The 20,389-nt window shown below is 41.0% G+C and overlaps 5 protein-coding genes across 5 annotated transcripts; 2 read left to right on the top strand and 3 right to left on the bottom strand.

Moving 5' to 3' along the window:
* Nucleotides 1-1,452: 1,452 nt before the first annotated feature.
* On the top strand, nt 1,453-5,376 carry AK88_02244 (uncharacterized protein; the record flags this gene model as incomplete). Its single annotated transcript, XM_012479875.1, has 1 exon — nt 1,453-5,376. One exon carries the CDS (start codon nt 1,453-1,455, stop codon nt 5,374-5,376), a length of 3,924 nt encoding a protein of 1,307 aa, XP_012335298.1.
* Nucleotides 5,377-5,985: 609 nt separating this feature from the next.
* Nucleotides 5,986-6,966, bottom strand: AK88_02243 (uncharacterized protein; the record flags this gene model as incomplete). The annotated part of the gene is made up of 3 exons (XM_012479874.1): nt 5,986-6,217; nt 6,331-6,484; nt 6,741-6,966. The coding sequence occupies 3 exons, from the start codon at nt 6,964-6,966 to the stop codon at nt 5,986-5,988; spliced, it is 612 nt and encodes a 203-aa protein (XP_012335297.1).
* A 1,190-nt stretch (nt 6,967-8,156) lies between these two features.
* On the top strand, nt 8,157-10,427 carry AK88_02242 (uncharacterized protein; the record flags this gene model as incomplete). Its single annotated transcript, XM_012479873.1, has 1 exon — nt 8,157-10,427. The coding sequence occupies one exon, from the start codon at nt 8,157-8,159 to the stop codon at nt 10,425-10,427; it is 2,271 nt and encodes a 756-aa protein (XP_012335296.1).
* An 810-nt stretch (nt 10,428-11,237) lies between these two features.
* Nucleotides 11,238-12,272, bottom strand: AK88_02241 (uncharacterized protein; the record flags this gene model as incomplete). Its single annotated transcript, XM_012479872.1, has 3 exons — nt 11,238-11,374; nt 11,540-11,647; nt 11,963-12,272. 3 exons carry the CDS (start codon nt 12,270-12,272, stop codon nt 11,238-11,240), a joined length of 555 nt encoding a protein of 184 aa, XP_012335295.1.
* A 2,521-nt stretch (nt 12,273-14,793) lies between these two features.
* Nucleotides 14,794-20,107, bottom strand: AK88_02240 (uncharacterized protein; the record flags this gene model as incomplete). The annotated part of the gene is made up of 4 exons (XM_012479871.1): nt 14,794-14,975; nt 15,170-15,239; nt 15,457-15,558; nt 15,692-20,107. The coding sequence occupies 4 exons, from the start codon at nt 20,105-20,107 to the stop codon at nt 14,794-14,796; spliced, it is 4,770 nt and encodes a 1,589-aa protein (XP_012335294.1).
* Between the last annotated feature and the right edge of the window lie 282 nt (nt 20,108-20,389).

Genomic DNA, 20,389 nt, shown 5'->3' with positions numbered 1-20,389 from the left:
TTTTTTTTTTTTTTTTTTTTTTTTTTTTTGTTGCACACATTTTGGCTAGCTTATCCTCGTTTTACCTTACCCATTAATAAAAAAAAAAAAAAAAATGACAGCTACTTTTATTTGTCCACTTTGCTATCTTACCCTTTTTTCGTTTCGTGAGGATATGGCAGTCGATGTTTTTTATCCCATTTTTTGAATACTCCCAAGTAGAGTAGCTTTTGTAAACAAACCATTTGATAAGTCTTAAAAGGAAATAAAAATTAACAGGGCCGCTATGCGGCCTCTATTTCGACCGTATGATCGGGACAATAAGTAAAAAAACGAAATGGGAAGTGGGCGTAATCGCTTTATATATCCCTTGCGATTTTTCCATTTTGTGGGTCTCCCCTTCGTCCTCCCACTGGGGTAGCTACAAAACAGATTGGAACATTCTTGTAATTGTACACTGATGGAAGGGCACTGCACATGCGAATGATGTGTGTGGCGTATGTTATGCTGTACCTTTGTGTGCGTACCCACTTGCGCAGTGACAAACAACTAATCTGTCCTAAACGAATATCCCCTGTGAATACAAATTGTGTGTGTGCCCTTGTTTTGAGTGCACCTGTCCCCACGGCATATACACGTATTATTTTTATTTTTTTTGCACGATGAGCATACATGCAGGGAAAGAGGTTTTCCTTAAAAAAAGGCTTTTCATTCAGCCAACATTCATTCAATAGACATGTTTTGTTTGTGAGAAAAAGCGGTCAAATAGGAGGTTATTTTGCTTTGTTCTATTTTTTCAACTGTCCAACTGGCATTCTCCAAAATGAGCACTATTCTATATGGTATCCTTTTTTTTTTTTTTTTTTTTTTTTTTCCTCACCAACATGCATAAAAAAAACACACTTAGTAACTTTGCTGCGTACAAGTTGGACCTCGTGTGAGCGTCCCGTGGAAATGAGGAATGATGCAACATATGCATGGGGCACACACGAATTCGCGAAATAGAATATGTATAGGGTCTCATTGCTGAAAGGAAGTCCCCCCCTTTTTTTTTTTTTTTTTTTAACATTTTTATTAAGCATGTATAGCGTATCATATGAAAACCACACGCTTGAGTGTTGTGTAGTTTGTTCTTTATGTGCAAGTTCGTCCTACACAGCGCAAATTTTTTTTGTGAAATTATGTTGAGGGCATACATACAGGACATGTGCTCGGTCGTATGTAGGTATGTATAGATTGGTACATAAGCATGTGCAAAAAAAAAAAAAAAAAAAAAAAAAAAAAAAAAAAAAAAAAAAAAAAAAAAAAAAAAAAAAAAAAAAAAAAAAAAAAAAAAAAAAAAAAATTCCCAATTTTGTTCTTTCACTATACTTTTCTGCAATACGAGTAGGTTAATAGCATTAGCAAACCTGTCTCACTTGCGCTTTTACATTTGTGTGTCTTGAAAAACAATTTTGAAAAAAAAAAGCGGCAATGAGGAGAAGGGGCAAGAATGCCAAAAAGGGGGACCCCAAAATTGCTTCGCTTGGCACTGCTCACGCCGACAACCCACGTGCCAATATTCCCGGAGTCAACTTCACCCGCATAAAGAGCTCCTACTTGGAAGGGGCGCTAAAACTAACAAACGCAGAAAGCGTGAAACAAAAATTAAAGCGCAAAAATGATGAACTGAAGGGAATGGTCAGAGGGGGGGACATGCCCGTGGTGCCCTGTCTGGACAGGGTACTGTCAGTACAAACCATCCCAAGCGACCATGATGGAAGGGGACAGGACACTACGGAGTTGAAACATTTTGAGGAATTCGAAATTGTTCTAAGGGGAGTAATGAAAGACCAGGAGGGGTTGGTTAGCAGAGAAGCTGAAGGACAAATATCCTCCTCTGTGGTGGAAAACTCAGCACTATCGAATGAAGTACCGTTCATATGCGATAAGGTGACAAGCGAGAAGGACAACGAAGAGGGAGAACAAATAGGGGAAAGCCAAGTGGGCGAAAAAATAAAGGAAGACGAAATGGGCAAACAAATAGATGAAGACGATAAAGGGAACGTGTCCAACCTTTTTAACAAAACGAAGGAGGCATACAAATCGTTGAACCTCGACAAGCTGTTTCTGGTGAACAGTTTTAATAACTCTTTCCTGGATGAAGTCGTGGACAAGAGGAAGGAAAGCGAGGTGTGCGAACATGAACGCAGCAGAAAGGAGAACAAACTTAGCTTAGTGAAGACTATCGAAAGGAAGTTGAAAGGCCAAAATTCCTTCGTCATGGAAAATATATATAACGCCTTTAGAGGCACCATAAACGATTTTATAGACGTGTACCTTCAGGGGGAGCAAGAAGATGATGAAGAAGTAGAAGAGATGAGCGAAGGAAGAAGCAACAGGACTGTGGTGAGGAAGGATACGACCAGTCGCAGCGTCGATCCTTTTCGACATGGAGACAGAGTTAACCTGAGGGATGAACATGATTTGAAAAAAATGTATCACATGGACAGTGATATCTTCCTTTCTGGGGGAGAAAAAGACAAAATTAAAGTTGGTCAAAGTGGGTATGCGACGAAAAGGGAAGAGGACACAAATATAAAAAACTACTTGAGCCAGTTTGGGGGAACAAAATCGGGTGAGAACAGCAATTCGCATGACGGCACCAAGTGTTGCAAAATCAAAATGGGTGGGGGAAACCTATTTGGGGAAAGGAATGTGGTGGCGAGCGCTATGGCCTATCTCATGGGGGACACATTCAAACAGAAGAGCAATGCTCTACACACAGACATGAACAAACACAAGCAAGTGGAAGAGGCATACAGTGCATACTACCCTGAGGTGAAGACATTTGAATATTCAAGTATTATGTCTGATTATTTGTATAACAGGAAAGGGTTGCCGAAGGGAGGAGGAAGAAGAAGAAGCAAGCATGATGGCCACAACCTTTCCAGTGATCATAAGTGCCCAAATAGGGATGACCAAATGAGCAACGTGTTGGACACACAGGTGAATGACACAAGCGTATTTGACATTTCCCCCATGACACACAAATACAAGTACGCATCGAACATCATACTAACGATTAACAAAATAAAAAATATCGAGCGTGTGATAGAAATTAATTTGAATATTAAAGACGTGGAATTGAAAGTTCCAGGTATGCGTATTGAAAATGTGATCATGCCATATAAATATGGTAGTGATTTGTTAACCATAAAAATAAAAACTTTGAGTGAAGGAAATGGGGGCGTGGCGACAGGTCATAAGGTTATGTGTAGAGGGGATGGGATAGATGGCTACCAAAGTAGGGAACACAAAATGAAAGGACAAGACACAAATGAAAAAAATATTACCATAAAATCGTACTTTGTTTTTATCCCACTGAACCTCATTAAGGATGGAGTTGTAAATAAAAGACTCATCTTAATCAGCTCAAAAAGGAATGAAGAATTTGAAAAGGAAGGATTACTGCCTGATACTCTTTACATGATAGAATCTCAGAAGCTAAATTGTGAAAAGGAAAAACATATGTACATTTCAATCAAAATTTGCAAAAATGGAATTCATTTTTTCCCTTGTGTGAATCCCCATCAGGGGCACACTCTTCATACAAATTACACAACGAATGGAGGCCTCAACAGGAAGCCATTCGAACCTGTATACGTATGTTTATATAACGATGAAGTGGATAGAGCTATTGGGAATATATTGAATGGAAGGGGGTTGGCAAACAAAGTAAGAATAAACAAGTTAGCTGCAACAGGACATTACATGCTTAACAATTTACCCTTTCAGTTTTATTTTAATAATTCTAATGTACTCCTTTGTACTCATGGGGATATTAAGGAGGAGGCGGAAAATGTATTTAATCGTATTGGCAAAGAGTATATTCGCGTAGAAAGCTTCATTGACCTTTTTCCAACACACATATTCCCCCCGTTGGAGGACGTCCTACATTTGGACTTGATTGAAAAGAATGAATTGTTACAATTAAAATTTGTTCTTCATTTCTTAGCCATCACTGAGATTATATGTATGCATTTGTGTTCCCTCTTGAATTTCCACGTGGATATACAACCTCTCTTTCGGGACCACGTGAATGCAGTTAAAATGGATGATGGAACGGGGCAGGAGAACCGCTTCACATTCCTGTATACCTCTTACGAAGAGGATGCAGAACCCAAAGGCTATTTTCTAAACTACACCAAGCCGTTCATCTTCCGCTTCCATTGCGATGACAACGATCTCTTCATCATGGACTACGCACGCAAACAGGCCATATTTTTACATAACGTGATAAAGAACCATGGAGACATAAAAACCATTCCTATGTCATATGATAAAACGAAAAGTCTTTTTTTCACGAAAGACAGTAGGAAGAAGCAATTTCAAATTTATTACATGGACATTTTGAGGAGGTACAACTTTGTACTTAACAGGGGAGACAACCTTTTCAGAATTCCCAACACGAGGGACTACTCTACACCTAAAATAAGTGCACCAGTGAAACGGCAAGGTGCTGCTAATAACAATGCATCGGTTTGTACAAATGGGGTGGAGGAAGAAAAAAATGGAAGACACTTTGATGATACAATAATTGGCGCCTTACAAGGGAAACTCCTGCCAAAAAGTGAAAACGCATATAGGAGACATGTTACCACGACGGGTCAGGCAAAAATAGCTGAAGAGAGAAACTTCGTGGGGGGTAATATAACGTCAGGGGAGGAACAGAAATTTCCCATAAGAGAAGAACAAATTACTCCCCACGATAAAATTACTAACGAGAAGACGTCATTTTACAATCTAAGAGAATACAAGAATTATCATTTCCACGAGAAAAAAGGTGGTCAAATAGAATATAAAAATGGTAACTCATTTGAAGATTTCGACCGAGGGAGGGATAGGTATGAAGAGATAAGTACAAATGGATGGTATATGAATGGGAAGGAGAAGGAAGAATCCTCCGCTGGGGAACTACCTCATCCACAGGATGATGAAATTTCTTATTATAACATGCATAAGGAGGATGTCCCGTTCAGCCTGGAAAGTGTCAAGTGGGATTTTAATGACGACCATGTATACCCAGGTCAGCATCCTGTCTATGCAGGTTGTTCAAATGGATACGGCCACAGGGAGGGTGTCACGCCCAATGCGGAGGCCACACCTGGGGGAGGTGTAGGGGAGGACAGGCAAACGGTCTCCATTGCGGACGTTAGCTACGGAAGAGGATACAACGAAGGGTGCAGAGAAAAGTACGCCGATCGGTGTGCCTTGACACGTGATGCGCGCCTATCGGGCACTACGGACCAGGACTGGGTCGCTTCAAAGCTCTCCACATGTAAAGTGTACACCGATCACACGGACCACGCACCCAAGCATTGCAAGCTGGTTAGGCGAAGTGATAATGAGGCGTAGACAAGAGGGGACTATACCTCGGGGATCGCGATTACGTTTTTGTTTTTGCGGAAAGGGGGGGTGAGGTGTTTCCCCAGGCTTACACCATTTGGGGAGAAATCAGTCAAATAGCTATTTCAACAAAAAAAAAAAAAAATAAATAAATAAAATAATCATTAAAATGGCACATTCGCGCGTTAAACATTACAAAGTAGAAAAGGAAAAATGTCCAGTGGTAAAAAAAAAAAAAAAAAAAAAAAAACATCAAGTGGGCATTTCTCAGGAGGACACCCATCTGATGAGCAGATTGTCATGCACAAGGTGTATTACCTCAGGAGAGAAATGCTCCTCTCATTGTGGACACTGAGCAAGCCCTGTTTCTCTTCTCACACGCTGCCTCAATAGGGCAGACACAAGAATGCACGTGTGCCTCCCCCGTTTGTGCTTCCTGTCACCGTGTGTGGCATTTTTGCATTATTTATCTGTACTGCCCTTTTTTTTTTTTGTTTATTCTTCTAACTGGTAATGTGCCCATGTGGCTAAGCGCCACGGGGGTTCTGTGTGGAAGCGCATCAAATCGTCCTTGTCCCACCCCCACCCGCACACATTAGCAGAGTGAGCTGACGGGGACTACACCTCCTCGTCCTTGTCCAAGTACAAGTACGTGTATATATAAAGATAAAAAAAAATCATATGAATTAAAATGAGGCATATTAACAACTTGATTAAACTCCTTTTATGTTTCTTCGATATAGATCGTCTCCACTGATTTATTTTTTCCCAGGTGAGGCGCAGCCCTCGCCAGATGCTGGTCCCCGTTCCTTCATTCCCATGGTGCGCACTTTCTTCTGCTCCGTTGGTTCTGGACAGAGGGGAAAATATATAAAGCGTTCGCGCAACGTGAAGTGAACAAGCCGTGCTTGCACCGACGTCTGAACCTCCATTTGCGTATAGCATTTTTCCTGATCCCCTTACCCCTGGGCCAAGTGCACATACAGGGTAAAATCCCGGTTGATGCGGAAGAACGGCTTGGCGAAAAAGAGAAAGTGCACTGGATCCTCGGTGTCGAAGTAAATCTGGTGATTCTCGCACTCCACATTGATGAAGCAATTTTCTCTCAGATTGGTGGCTTAGAAAAAAAAAAAAAAAAAAAAAAAAAAGGCAGTGACGCGGTGGAAGGTATTGAAGGGAAACATATATAAATGTCCATTTGATGCTGGTGACATGCAGAAGCTGAGGCGCAGTCGTCCGACCGCCTCCACATTTTACATACTTCTAGGAGACATCTAACGTGCTGTTCTATGTGCTCATCCAGGGTTGCCTTAATTTTTCCACGTTGATAAATCAACCGATTGGTCATTCCCCTGTGCACGTCTCCGCCTTACTGTTAAGCAGGTTGTATCCTGCCTTCAGATTTTTCTTGGAACTACAGCCGTATTCACAAAAATGAAATTCCTCTTGGCAGTAGTATCGCCAGGAGCACGAAAGGTTATTCACCTCGCTCGAGTCATTTTTCTCTTCAAGGAAAGCTACATATATCATTTGGTAACATGTGCACCTTACAAAAAGGTGGAGCAGAATGATTAGGGTTCCCAGACATACATGGTTCATGTTTTTACGCACAACACACACGTCATAAGGAGCGGCTCGAAGTATTTCCTACGCTGTGCCTAGGGGTCATCACCATGAAGCAAGTCTTGTATCGACTAATTCGTAGCTTAGACAGACCCGAATATGGGCGCAATTTAGTGCCAAATTGTTGCGCCAATGATTTGTGTAAATTTTTTTTTATATATATCAAGAGAGGACAGTAAACAAAAAGGGAGAGACGTAGGCATTTGGGCGACAAAAAAAAAAAAAAAAAAGGACTTTACATTTTCTGTTGAAGAGGTTTATACGATTCATTATGTTTTCCTGTTTTTTATTTTATTTTTTTTCTAACAAGATAGGGAACCTTTGTTTTGTGTTAATTTATTTATTTTATTTCTTCCTATCAGTAGTGGGGAATAGCAAAATGGACATTTGCCGGTCAGGTATATTTATATGCGGCTTTTTTCCGCACCGTTTTTCTGCAGCGCTTTTTCCGGCCGTTCTTTTGGCCTTAATGCACCGCTCTTAAGGGAAGTGGGGAGATTACAAGGATCCCTCCGCAGTGTTACAAAGCTTGGCGCCTGTTGCGCGCGTGCTAGGTTTTTTGTGCCAACCGGATTTTGTATGCTGCCCATGACGAGGCACGCACCGTTGATTTTGTATGTATATGCATGTATGTTATGCGTGTAATCATGCCTTGCGCGCTGTTCCCTCTTGCGTTCGCGGGAGTTTAGTTTAGTTATACAAGTTAAATTTGCGTGTTCGATGTGAGCGGCAGGAAAATTATCCATTTCGAACATTTTTTTTTTTTCCGCCAGCGCGGGTTGATTTCCACTAGGTTCATTCCTGTGCCCAATTTCATGCCCCCCCTCCAGCAACCACTGCTTCGACCACTGTTGCGAGATCATTGCTGCTTACCGCGGGGGAAACAATGAAAGGAGAATAATTCATCCTAAGAAGCGCCATTGGAACACAAGTTTTGCGCACGGGGGAAGAGGCAACAAAAAAAGAGGAAATACCACGCTTGTGCGTAAGGTTTTATAAAAGTTAAGGGATACCCACGCGGGTGTGAATTGTATGCTATATATATATATAACTGCTTCCTCGTGACCATCAGGCGAGAGGCACCAACTGGCCAGTAAGGGACACGCCCATTACGATTTCTTTGTCGGTCAGTTTTTAACTTGCCCAGCCCAGCGACGCGTTGAAAAATGGCGGATGAGGACGTAGCGGATGGGAAGCCAGCGGATGGCGACATACCGCATGGGAACCCTGCGGATGGCTGCGGGGGTGCGGTGAACGGCGAAGAAGGGGAACATGGGGTGAGTGCGCCCAATGCAAAGCAACCGGAGAATGACACAGCTGTTGGGAAGCCGGACAAGGAAAGCAAAGCCTCATTTGATATTTTCTCCTACCTACATAAGGTGTATGCAAAGTACGGGCTATACGAAGAGGACATGGATAGGTTCCTCCTCTACGTCAAAAGAAGGAGAGCCAAGTTAAAAGCAAAAACTTTATATAAAATGAAAAAAGTGGGAAATAAATACATAACGAGATTGTATGAAACGGATAATGTGGATGGAAAATACCTTGAGTTGTTGCTCCTTGATGTAGAGGCATGTCGATGTAGGTACATAAAAATAAAAACTGATGTGAATAATTTAAAAGTACCATATAGGTCTACTTATTGTTACTTGAGGAGAGTGAAGAGAGCTATGGATAAGGTGAAATTTATGAATCACTCCGTGGAGTCCTCTGTGGATAAAAACACCGAGTTACAAATAAAGTGCTACAGCGCGTATGTCCAAGCAGCGTACCTGTTGGAGGGGAAGAAATATGAGGAGGCCGTCTCAAAGGTGAGGGAGTTCACCAAACTGGTCAAGCTGGTCAAAAGGGCTATGCTCAATGAGATCGTCCAGGGGACGACGCGATCAATCGGGGAAGGAAAAAAAGACCACGCAGGAGGAGAACACGGGGACGACTGCGGAGAAGCGCAGGGAGGTGAGTCACCCGAAGAGCGGAAACACAGTCGCGCCAGCCAACATATCCAAAACGACCTCACGGAACAAAATACCTTCATGAACACCAAAGGAAACCTCCTCATAGAAGCCGAAAGACGAATCGACGAGACATTCGACTACTTCCTCTCCGTCATTCTCTCATTTGAACGCATTTGCTTATATAATTTGAGGAAAAACAAATTAAGCAATTTTGATGAGAAGCTACATGACGACGAGTTACACATAGGAGAGAGCAGCAAAAAATCATCCATTAAGGAAATTACCGACATGAATAAAGACATATCAACATATAAAAAACTTGAAATTTTTATGACCGAAAATACAGTACAAATAAAAATTGAGCATAGTACTTATGAACTGAATGGGCATGGAGACTCCAATCAGAGAGACTACTCCAGTTTGCTCAAAATAAAAAATGCCCTCGATAACATTAAAAATGTTATTCCAATGGAAGAAATAGAAAAATTATATGAAGATACCAATTTGAGAGAAATTATGTTGTGTGTGAACAAAGAAGATTTTCCACTTTTTAAATTTTTAAATTCATATCAAGCAAATTTTATTGTTAATAATTATGGACAGGCAATTGCAAAGTACTACGAATGCTTAACAATAATACATGAACAGTTAATAAAATCAACGGGCGGAAATAAGAAGAAGGCATCCGGGAATGGAAACAAACAACGTGGAGGAAGCCTACTAGATGAAGATGATAAAATGATGGAAAAGATTTGGAACCACATGGAACAATATCTCTCTTGTGAAAAATTATATGCAGACACAGAACGAACTCTTCTTGTGCTAATGAAATTTTTATTTTCCATATACTCAGCTAGCCATTTGAAAAAATTTTCGCTTGGAAATAAAAAAAATTTTGGAGACATCATTGAAGAAATGCCCATGCTGCACACAGGAATTCGATATGCCGATATTTTAAAGCAGAATATTGATGAATTGAATAAATTAAAAAATAATGATGAAATTTTTATTAACATTTTACAGATAATTAAAAATGTCAAGTCTTTTTGTCTCGCTTGTCATTATGCAATGGTTGGGAAAAATGCAGAGGCCCACGTCCTCTTTGATTTAGTTAAAACGAGAAATTATGTGTTTACAAAATTGCAACAAATTAAAATGATACACAATGAAGCTTTGTTACGAATTACAATTTTCTTTAATCGACTACAGGATGTCATTTCGCTGGTCAATGAGATATATTACTTCCGCCATTTGTCCATATACGCGTTGCAGGTGAAAACCAAATGCGTGCCATCCGATCAGAAATTATTTTCTGTGGACAATTCCTTTTTTGAACAAAAAATGACACAAATGTGCATGGACCCTCTGCGTATCGACATGATGCAGTTGTGTCGCGACTCCGTTTTGCTCAACCCAGACGCACACAAGGAGGAAGAAAAGGCCTCCGGGATTAGGGGCCTCCTTCGCTCCTTCTGGAAATAAGTACCAAGGGCTTCGCGGTGGAAAACGTATTCCCATCTTATGTGCGAATATGATGTTTTGTCTTCTCTACGTATTGACATGCATTTTTCGCCCTCTCCTTTTTTCTTCCCAGTTGCATACCTCTACCCTGCATTGACTTTTTCCCGTGTTTTTCTACTTCATCCATCTTTCCTTCCTTTCGAACGGAAGGGCCATTTCCAGGGGAGTACACTTCTCCCCCGCTTAGACACATCACCGCATCGAGGATGCAAAAAAAGAGTAAAAAAAAAGAAAAAACTTTACCTGGAAAAAGGTACCCAGTTGTATAATCGACCTTAGGGGACACACCTGTTACCTTCTTAATCGGCTCGCGTAAAGGCTACGCGCGAAATTTGCCCCGTGCCGACTGACTACCTAATAATTACATTTTTTATGGACCAGGCGGGATAAATTCAGTTCTTTAGAAGAGGTATTCATAATTTGTTTTTTTAAAAAGAGGAAAAAATTAAAAAGTGTTCGTCAAGCTGGTTATGCGGGTAGTATAAGTCATGCGTCCACTTTACATTTATACACGTGGGAAATTTAAACAGATAAAACACAGATGTGCAGGAGGCGTGATCCATAATATATAGGTGCACAGTTAAAAATGGGCAAGTATTAAAAAGAGGGCTCAGGAGAGCTCGTGGAAAGAGGCAAAAAAAAAAAGTACTTCACGTGAGAAAAGGCATGTGGTATGCACATACACACAAAGAGTATGTAACACACCTACACGCTCATACACCTAGTTTGGATCTACTTCTGATCTGCTAAACCGCTTGACTGGTTAACCATCTAACCGCTCAACTCCATGATTGACTCGACCAAATCGTTGTTATTCTTCTTCAGCACTTCTATTGCTCTTTCACGCGTGCATTTCGTTTGTGACATAATTAACTCAATGTCGTCCATCGAAACGTCCGCTGGTTTTCCTGAAAATGGGGGGTGGGCGCAAGATGTGAGCATGGGGTACAAAAGCGCGTGCCCATATGGCAGCGTACATCGCAGCAAATGCATATCGTTTTGTTTTTTGGGACGCACAAAAATGTTTGTACGCATAGAGACAAACTAGAGAGTGGGTTAAGACATTTGCTTACCTTCGTCTAAGTCCTGAACTTTTTCGTTTGCTTTTTCGGGGGCCTCGAAATTTACCTCCTGCTCGTCCATCATGTCACCGTCCTTCTGGAGGCTATCTGGTAGGAGACCTGTTGGGGGGGGAAGAAAAAAAAAAATAAAATAATACTAAAATATATAAGTAACGGATGAAGAAGGGGTAACTATACAGTATATATCCGTCTCTCTACACCTCCCACGTACGCACGTTGTGCAATTTGTCCTACTCCCCAGATGAGGCGACGGACAACACAAGCGGCATCCCCCATCGTGACCATACTGTTGAGTGCACACGAGGTAGGAGCGAACAAGTGGGGCAATAAACACGTACGCACGTTTACAAAAAAAAAAAAAAAAGAACAAAAGTGTATACACATGTATATGCTTATAATATGCTCGCGTATTACTGTTGATCGAGTTGGTGATGTCATCCGTCTTGGCGTCTCCAAAAATGACGTACGATTCAGTGCCGTCGACTTTGTACACCTCCACATTGGATACGGCAAAAATCATTTTTTGTGACTTTTTTATAATGACTTTGTGCACATTAGGGATTGCCTTTAAGCCAAGTTTGACGAGCATTTTCCTGGCTCTTCTTTCCCCCTTGCTCATCTTTGTCCTGTTTGGTGGATTTAAAATATTTTTATTTTCGTCATTTTCTTCAAAGGAGGAGCTCGATGAAATTTCATCTTTGGAGTTTACTCTATCGTCATGCATTTTGAATTCGTATAAATTTCCTTCTATGTTATGTGTATTGCCTCGCGATGGCGACAGTTGGGTGCGTAGCTTGGGGAGGGCAGGTTATATAGTATAACAGGGCGTCAAGCCTGCAGTACAGAAATTCGTTTTTATATGTTCCTATACTTATTCGAACACTGTGCTTATATTTAACTAGCTACCCAAACTATTCTTGACTTGGAGGAACGGTACGAAATGTCAGCGCTGTGTTTTTAATAATCCTTTAGCTATTGGGGGGGAGGGGGACAAACAATATAAAACAGGTAAAATTCAAAAAAAGGGCCTAAACACAAAAGGTATGCAACAATGATATACACAAGGGTATAACAGCAGGTATGCAAATGCTATATATATATACTAATGCTGGTACAAAATATTTATACACGAATTGGTACATGCAGTGTGATTTCCTTTGCTACATAAAATTAATTATTTTTGCAAGGGTTGTTGTAGGGGCGAGGAACAGTTTTTACCAAATGTAGAAAAAAGTAAACAAAGAACAAGCGGTAGCGGAGTACTCAAATTCTCAAAAGTAAAAAAAAAGGCTGTGGTTCGTTCAAGCCGATCACTGTATTTTGAAGGTACGGATGGATTCACGGAGGAGAGAGATGCGTTGGAAAAGTAACCTACATACTTTACGTACGTATAATATGTACACGCATAACCATGGTTACGGCTGTGTTTTATTTATATGTATGTATACATAACATCCATGCTGCTGCATTGTTGGTTCCTTTGGGTTTTTAATTTCTTAAAATGCTTAAAGATGACACTATTAAATTATTTCCCCCTGTGGCTTTTTTTTTAATTCCGAGCGCACTGCTTAAATGGCTGGGGAGGCAACAAAAAAAAAAAAAAAAAAAAAGGGGTACGCAAAACGCGTATTGGCCTGCAATCACGCTGGAACGGATTCTCGTGGACATCGCACTGGAAATATATTTGCAGTGCAGAGCGAACGTGGTGGAAGAGTTTTTATTAGCATGCTGATTATCGCTCAGGCCTGCGTTTAAAAGGGCGCGTTTACATACACGCCAGTGTAGTGCACGAGTTGGTGAATACATATTTTACTAAAAAAAAAAACGCCGCCCGTGTTCGACCCACGTCACCTCAACCTGCAGCTACATTTTTTGCAGTTCTCAAAAGGTACAAATTATATTGCAAAGATAATTGCAACACGTACCCATGCGTATGTATATGCGAGTGGGGCAACTGTTTTTTACAAGTCATTTTACGAAAACATTGCAGCCACTTTTTTTTTTTGCGTATGCCTTTTATAGGAGAAAAAAAAAGAATCCAGAGGGGCGGTGCAGCTGCTTGTACCCAATTTAGCAACTATGCGTACAAATGTGGAAAGCTGTAACAAATAAAATAAAAATTGTATTTTTAACCCTCTAGCAGGATTATAAATCCGCACGAGAACGAAGCAGGGAATAATGTATTGCCAGGAAAGGTTTCAAAGTGTCGAATATGTCAACAGTGTAGGGTAAATTCCCACGTTCAACTTATTGCATTACGTACGTACGTGTATGTTATATGTGTGTATATTCTACGTATACATATGTACAGCACATTTATACGCACAAAATATTTATGTGATGCGTCCCCCTGTCGTTGTTGCAACATTGCCATATATATTTTTTTTTAATAACTGGCCAATTTCTACATGAAAAAGTAAGGTGATTTTTTTATTTATAACACAAGTGTTATTCTGCCTAGTATGTAAATTTTTTGTTGGCGGGTCACATTTCAGTCGTCCCTTTTCTGCATAATGTTTATGTGGTAGTATCCTACCTGTATTGTTCCTTTTTGTTCTCCCATATTAATGATGAACGAATTGGAAAAAAGGAAACAAATTGGAGATCCCATATTAAGGGTTATGCATATTTTTCAAACGGACCGAAATGGCATACACGTTTATGCCAATATGTGGAGGAATTTTTGCACATTTTATTTTTGCCTGAACAGCATGTAAAAAAAAAAAAAAAAAAAAAAAAAATTCATTTTAGCTAGTCGTTCAGCCTATCACCAGAATCAATTTTGGCCAACGCCATCCTACTTCGTATTTCGTGACAGGCCCTACTTCGCCTAGCATAAGTAACACATAAATTCGGCGCCAATCGATTGCCTCTCCAAAAAATGTAACTCTCGAAAGTGACACTTTTCCTTTTATTTGCAATATTACCACTTGCAGTTTCTACCACATTGCGGTTTTTGTGTAGAGGGTGTGTTTTTATATTTCAAAACGAACACTTTTAAAGCTTAAAAAAAATTTGCGTCTTTGTCTTCCAAAAAGAAGTCAACGAACAAAATGTTACATCATTATCGTTCATCTGGCTCACTGGCATCCTACCACGTGAAGGTAGGAATGTACGAAAGAGTAGGCCCAGCCGAGTGCAGTGACCATCATGCACATTTCACGTGTGCAGGTGTGCATGTCCCCCGACCCAAAAAAAAAAAAAAAAAAAAAAAAAAAAAAAAAAGTTGCATACGTCTACGCCAGCTACATGTTGGCATACTGCAAATTATCCCAGAAGTTTTTTTCTTCCAGTTTTTTCTCATCATCGGGCAACTCTTTCAAATCTTTTTTTATCTTCTTCACAATACTGAATATGTAGCAGATGACGTTTTTGTCCTTTACGCTGTTGTACAGGTCTCGAAAATTGATTGCGTGCACAGTCCAGCCTGCGAGGTCAAGGGGCGAAACAAAAATGGAAAAGGAAACCGAATGAGTCGCACACGCAACAGCACAAAAGCAGCGCAATGGTAAAATTTGAGTGTAGGTGTAACAAAAAAAACAAAAAAAAAACACCTCAAAGCGCTAGAGTGTGCTGTTTTATTTATGTGTCAAGTGCCAAAAGGAGGCATCCCGACATTACCCTTCAAGGCCAGTTGCTTCTGACGGAGCTCCGCGGAGAGTAGTGGTCTGTGCGATGGGTACAAGACATCCTAAGAAGGTGAACGTAGGGAAAATAAAAAAAATAAAAAAATCAGGAAAAATTACAAAAAATGGCAAAGGGACACATTAGGAGAAAGTTACACTTTACACTGATACTTTCCCCACATATGAGCATCCCCCAAAGAGCCCTGACATTCCTATACATGATAAGAAAAAACGTCGCATTGTGCTCACAATGACAGGGCGTCTTCCCTCATTCTCGTTTACCTCATATGACATTAAATCAATTAAATGCCTTTCGTATGGAAAGGAACAGCAGACTTTGTAAATGTTTTCATGTGTGTAGGATCCCTTGTACTGTACGTTCAGCTGTGAGGAGGGGTGTAAATGGGTATGCGTGTGGCACGAGCGGAAAGGACGGGACAATGAATACACACGGAGTGGACATATACACACGCTCAGCAACACGGGCTCAGGGGAAGTCCAACAACGGGGCACTTACAAAATTGAGAATGTCACATATGACATGGTCAAAGTGGAACATCTTGATCTTCTTCCTCTCCTCCCGGGACGAGGCAGAGTTGGCATTTCTGATGCTTACATCATCCATGTTATAATTTAAGACGTGGTAAAAAAATTTGGCAATTTTCAAATTGTTGTCAAACGATTTAGCTATTTTGTGATTTTGTGGAGCAGGTGCGCTGGCCTGTCCTGTGTGCTCGATCCTGTGTACAAACACGTTTCTGTCCCTTTCCTCATCAGTTATATTAACGTTAACAGGCGATGCCTCGTAGTCCAGGTCCAGGTAAATGTTATTTTCATTTATGTACACATTTGGAGCCACTTTATTCCACACATACTTGGCCTCCTTATCTCTGGAGAAAAAATTCACAAAATTGTAGACATGGTAACATACTTGTTTTGCGAGAATGACAAACTCATGTGTGTATATCTCGTCAGAGTAGCTGCAAATTTCACTCAGCAGAGGATACAAGTAATGATATGTATTTATAAGAATATTGACGTAGGCCAATTTTAGAAGAAGTAAGGAGGCCTCTTCGCCACCCTTCTGGAGGTAGGAGCGTAATTTGTCATTTTCTTCGTAAAACAAATTGAAGGACGTTTTTGTGCTGTGATGTTGGGGGGTACTCAGAGATTGGTTCATCGATGAGGGGTCACATTCGTCTTGTTCATCTTGACGTATGGTTAACGGGTTCTGTAGTGATCCCCATCCGTCGCAGCTCTTCTCCAGATCACTTGCATACCTGTGGTGCATATATTCCTGCGACAGTTTACGTACCAGATTCATCTTATTATTTGTGAGCGCCAAAATGTACACGAAATTGATTAGCATGAAGGAGGAGATGGGCCTTTTCTCTTGCACAATCATGTGTTCCACTAAGTCGTATAACTTAAGTATGTTATCGTCTTCGTAGTGTATATTGAAACAGGCATAGCAGAGGGCAATGCAGCTGTTGAGATCAACCACCGTGCTGGGGTTACGCGATATGTAGCCGGTTGGCATACTTGCCATTGTTGAGGTCATTCCGTTTTCAGCTTCCCCCGCTTGTACAATTGAGTCATCTCCTAAACTGGGCACAGTATCCACATCGATTGACCCACACCTCATGGTAAGTAAGGGGCGCTGCTCGGGGGCGTCACTACCGTCTACCCTGTTCAGGGGAGAATCAAACGATTCTCCCTCCTCTTCCTGTTCGTAGCTATTCAATATACCACTCGTTATGGAGTTGATTTTTTTTTTGAAGAGGGAAATGAGCTTGGGTCTCCTGGACATGTGTGTGAGAGCCACAAACTTCATATACCTACTGGCCGTAATGTTGCTTAAAAAGATTAGGAATTCCATATTCGTACTCTTAGACAGGATGGGAATAATTTGCCGCATTATCATATTTAAAATTACATCATCGTGCATGCGTTTATCCCTCATGATGATTAACAAGTTGTTAACGTCTTTAATGCTGAGCTGCCAAAAGTTATGCAAACGCAATTTTATTTGTTCGTATAGGAGGTCATTAATATGTGGGAGGTACACTTCTTCCTCATTGTTGCTCATAAGGGAAGGAGGCAACTCGGTCAAATTTACATTATCATCAAATATGTCTATGTAGTGATTTGATGAGGACATTTCTCCTGCTGAGTGGGAAATAGAAGAGGAGGGACCCAACATTGGTGACGACAACTCTGTTGCTGTACTCCCTGGTGGGGGCGAGGCACAAACAAGATATCCTTGCTGGGTATATTTGGCCAAATCATTAATAATGAGCATGATATTGACGCAGTCCTCTCCACATAGTAACTTATATTTCTTCTTAACATTCTGCAGGATGTGTGCAATTAAGCGAAAGACATCCACATGGTGTACATTCAGATAACACACATTTTTGAGTGCATACAAAATGAGAACCAAATTTTCTAAATAAAGCAAATGTCTAATTTGATAAATCTGCTGAACAAGGAGGTAATAAAATTTATGGTCATATATTTCGAGGAAGGATGAATGGTACATCACATTGGTAATTTGTAAAGGAGAAAAGGCATACAAATTTTTCACCACTTTATTCTTCAAAAAGGAAAAAAGATGTTTGTATTTATAACTGAACTGTATTCTACTGAGGCAGGTCAAAATTGAAACAATATCTTTTGTGGTAATTTGTTTCACATTTTCATTAAGCTTTGTAAGTATACTAATGTAGAGATCCGGTTTGTGTGCGTTTACATAAGTATAGGACCACAAGATGATACACAGATTCTTCACACTCATGTGGTGTAAGTACACATTAATAGCATTGTAAAAAATATCCATGTAGAGGTACTCATCATATTCGTTTAATTTTGTTAATGAGTAAACTATGTTTACCAAATCAAGGTGATCAGCTTTGTGTATATCTCTCTCCACAATTTTTTTTAACTTCTTCACCAACTTGGAAGTATAATTAATATGACTAAAGGCCCATAAAATATTGCTCACATTTCTCATGTTCAGCTGGTCCACGTTTTCTTCAATCCGCTTGGACAATTCATAGTAGGTGTTCACATCTTTGTATTTCAATTTTGAAAGAGAAGTCAATAACGATATTACATCGTTCAAGTGCAGACTTGTGGATGTCACTAACATGTGTGACTTCACCATGTCGATAACCTTCATTTTGAAAATACGACTCTCGTTTGTCTCCACCAGGATATTACTAAGGGTATACAAAATACTGCACACGTGCTTCGGTTCAGCATCCTTCAATTTCACACTCATGTAATTTATTACGTCGTTGAAAAAGTATGGAAAATGCTCTATCTTCACAAAGGCATAGAATATTTGTGCCAAATTCGATATGTCAAAACGCCCCAACTTGTCATTTATCCTTTTCATCACATTAAGGTACATGTAGTTCTTCGTGATGCTCCCCCTCTGATAGGAGTCCATTAACTTGGACATTTTCATAATCGCGCTGCTGAGGTTTATGTTGTCGCAGGTGTTCAGGTTATTGTACAGGACGGTCAGTATCCCCATGGCTGTTTTCTCCTTTTTGATTTCCCTTTGAATTATCAGATTGTCTATATTACCGTCAATGATGGTGCTTAGGCTGTGTCCGCTCAGCTGCTGCACATTATCTGCAGGGGTCACTTCGACAATGCTTTCGCTGCGGTGGGGTTGCTTCTCCACTTGGTTGCCACGTTGACCTATACATGCGTCTTCTGTCTGTTGGTTGTCCACCATTTGGTAGCCGCTCCCTTTCGTTATCTCCCCAATGCACCTCCTCGCCGTGATGTCTTCCACCTCATTCACAAAAAGGGAGTCCTTCGCAGAAGCCGCTGAATCCGCCTCGCCCTTCTCCTCCAAGTCGTCCACCAAAAATTCACTGACCATCTTCTTCCTCCTCAGTTCAGCGTAGCGCACGTTCAGGTCACAAGAAAGGGCGCTCTCCGTCAGATCCTCATGTATCAGTTTGTTTATATTCAACTCGTTCGTGTCCTCCTTAACCGCTTCCTCTTCTTGGGCAACAATGTTGTGGTCCCCTTTGTCCGTCGCACCGCTCCCTTTCACTTCTCCCCTGTGCAGGGGTGACTCGGTGTAAATTTCGTCATACGACTTTATTTCATTTGTGTACGTCTCATCACCTGACAAGAACTGGTCGATGTCATCATGTGGAGAGGAAACTTTGTCGGACACAGCACCTCTACGCTGGCCCTTATTATGCCCCGCGCTACTTGCACCATCCCGAGCAGAGTTCATATACTGGTCCTCTTTCTTAACCTTCTGATACTCTCTGTCCATTTTGTAATCCAGCTCCTTTTGATAATTCTTCATTTTCTTTTTGTTCCTTAAGTAATCTTCCTTCTCCTTCAAAATTTCCCACAGACTTTTTTCCTCATCTTGCAATGGTAAGGCAGTTTGTCCAAAGCGTAAACTTTTCTTCGTCTTAGACCCTCCCTTTGCTAATCCCTTTTGCTCGTTGTACCTTTTAACAAGCTTATTGTATTTGTCATTGCAGGGGAGAAAATCTGAATCAGCTTCTGCATCCCTTTGTTTGAATATTCTCACAGTGCTATGCTCCTGCTGGGAGCAATCATCCTCATCAATTTTTTGAAGGAAGTCTTTCTGCTTTCTCACGTGTACGGACTCGGACGCGACATCTGCCGTCGCATCTGACGTCGCATCGTGACGGTCTTTGTGCGCGTCGTAAAGAGCTGTGCTGTGCCCATTTGTTCCATCTACACTGAACTTGTCTCCCTCATTCTGCTTCTCCTTTGGGGGACAGTTCCCCTCTTCGTAGCTCACCAGTCGATCTACATACTTTTTGCCCCCCAAAGTGGACAAGTTACCCCTCCTGTGCACTCCGCCCCTCCACGTTCGCGTCAACAGTGTACAGCGGATGAGGTTGTCCGCGATGAAGTTTCTCATACTGTGGTGGGATGCGTCCACGGGGTGGGTAGCAAACTGTTACAAATGAGGAGGATTATTACAACTTCTTATGTGTGAGGGAAGTTCAGGAAATGTTGTTTTCCCCCTCCACATATTTTCGCATGCACAATTTTTTATTCACTTATCTGGTATACTGCGCATGAGAGCTTTTTTAAAGAAACTCGCGTGATTTTTTGCAACGGTAACGATGTGTAGAGTGCGCAGTTTCACACGCCATTCGATGTGCCCTTGTGCACTCGGTATATGTTCACCCTTTGGTCA

Source organism: Plasmodium fragile (genome assembly GCF_000956335.1).
Source record: "Plasmodium fragile strain nilgiri unplaced genomic scaffold supercont1.21, whole genome shotgun sequence".
Lineage (NCBI taxonomy): Eukaryota > Apicomplexa > Aconoidasida > Haemosporida > Plasmodiidae > Plasmodium > Plasmodium fragile.
The sequence above is the reverse complement of the archived record's forward strand: the minus strand, read 5'-3'. Positions and strand labels throughout refer to the sequence as shown.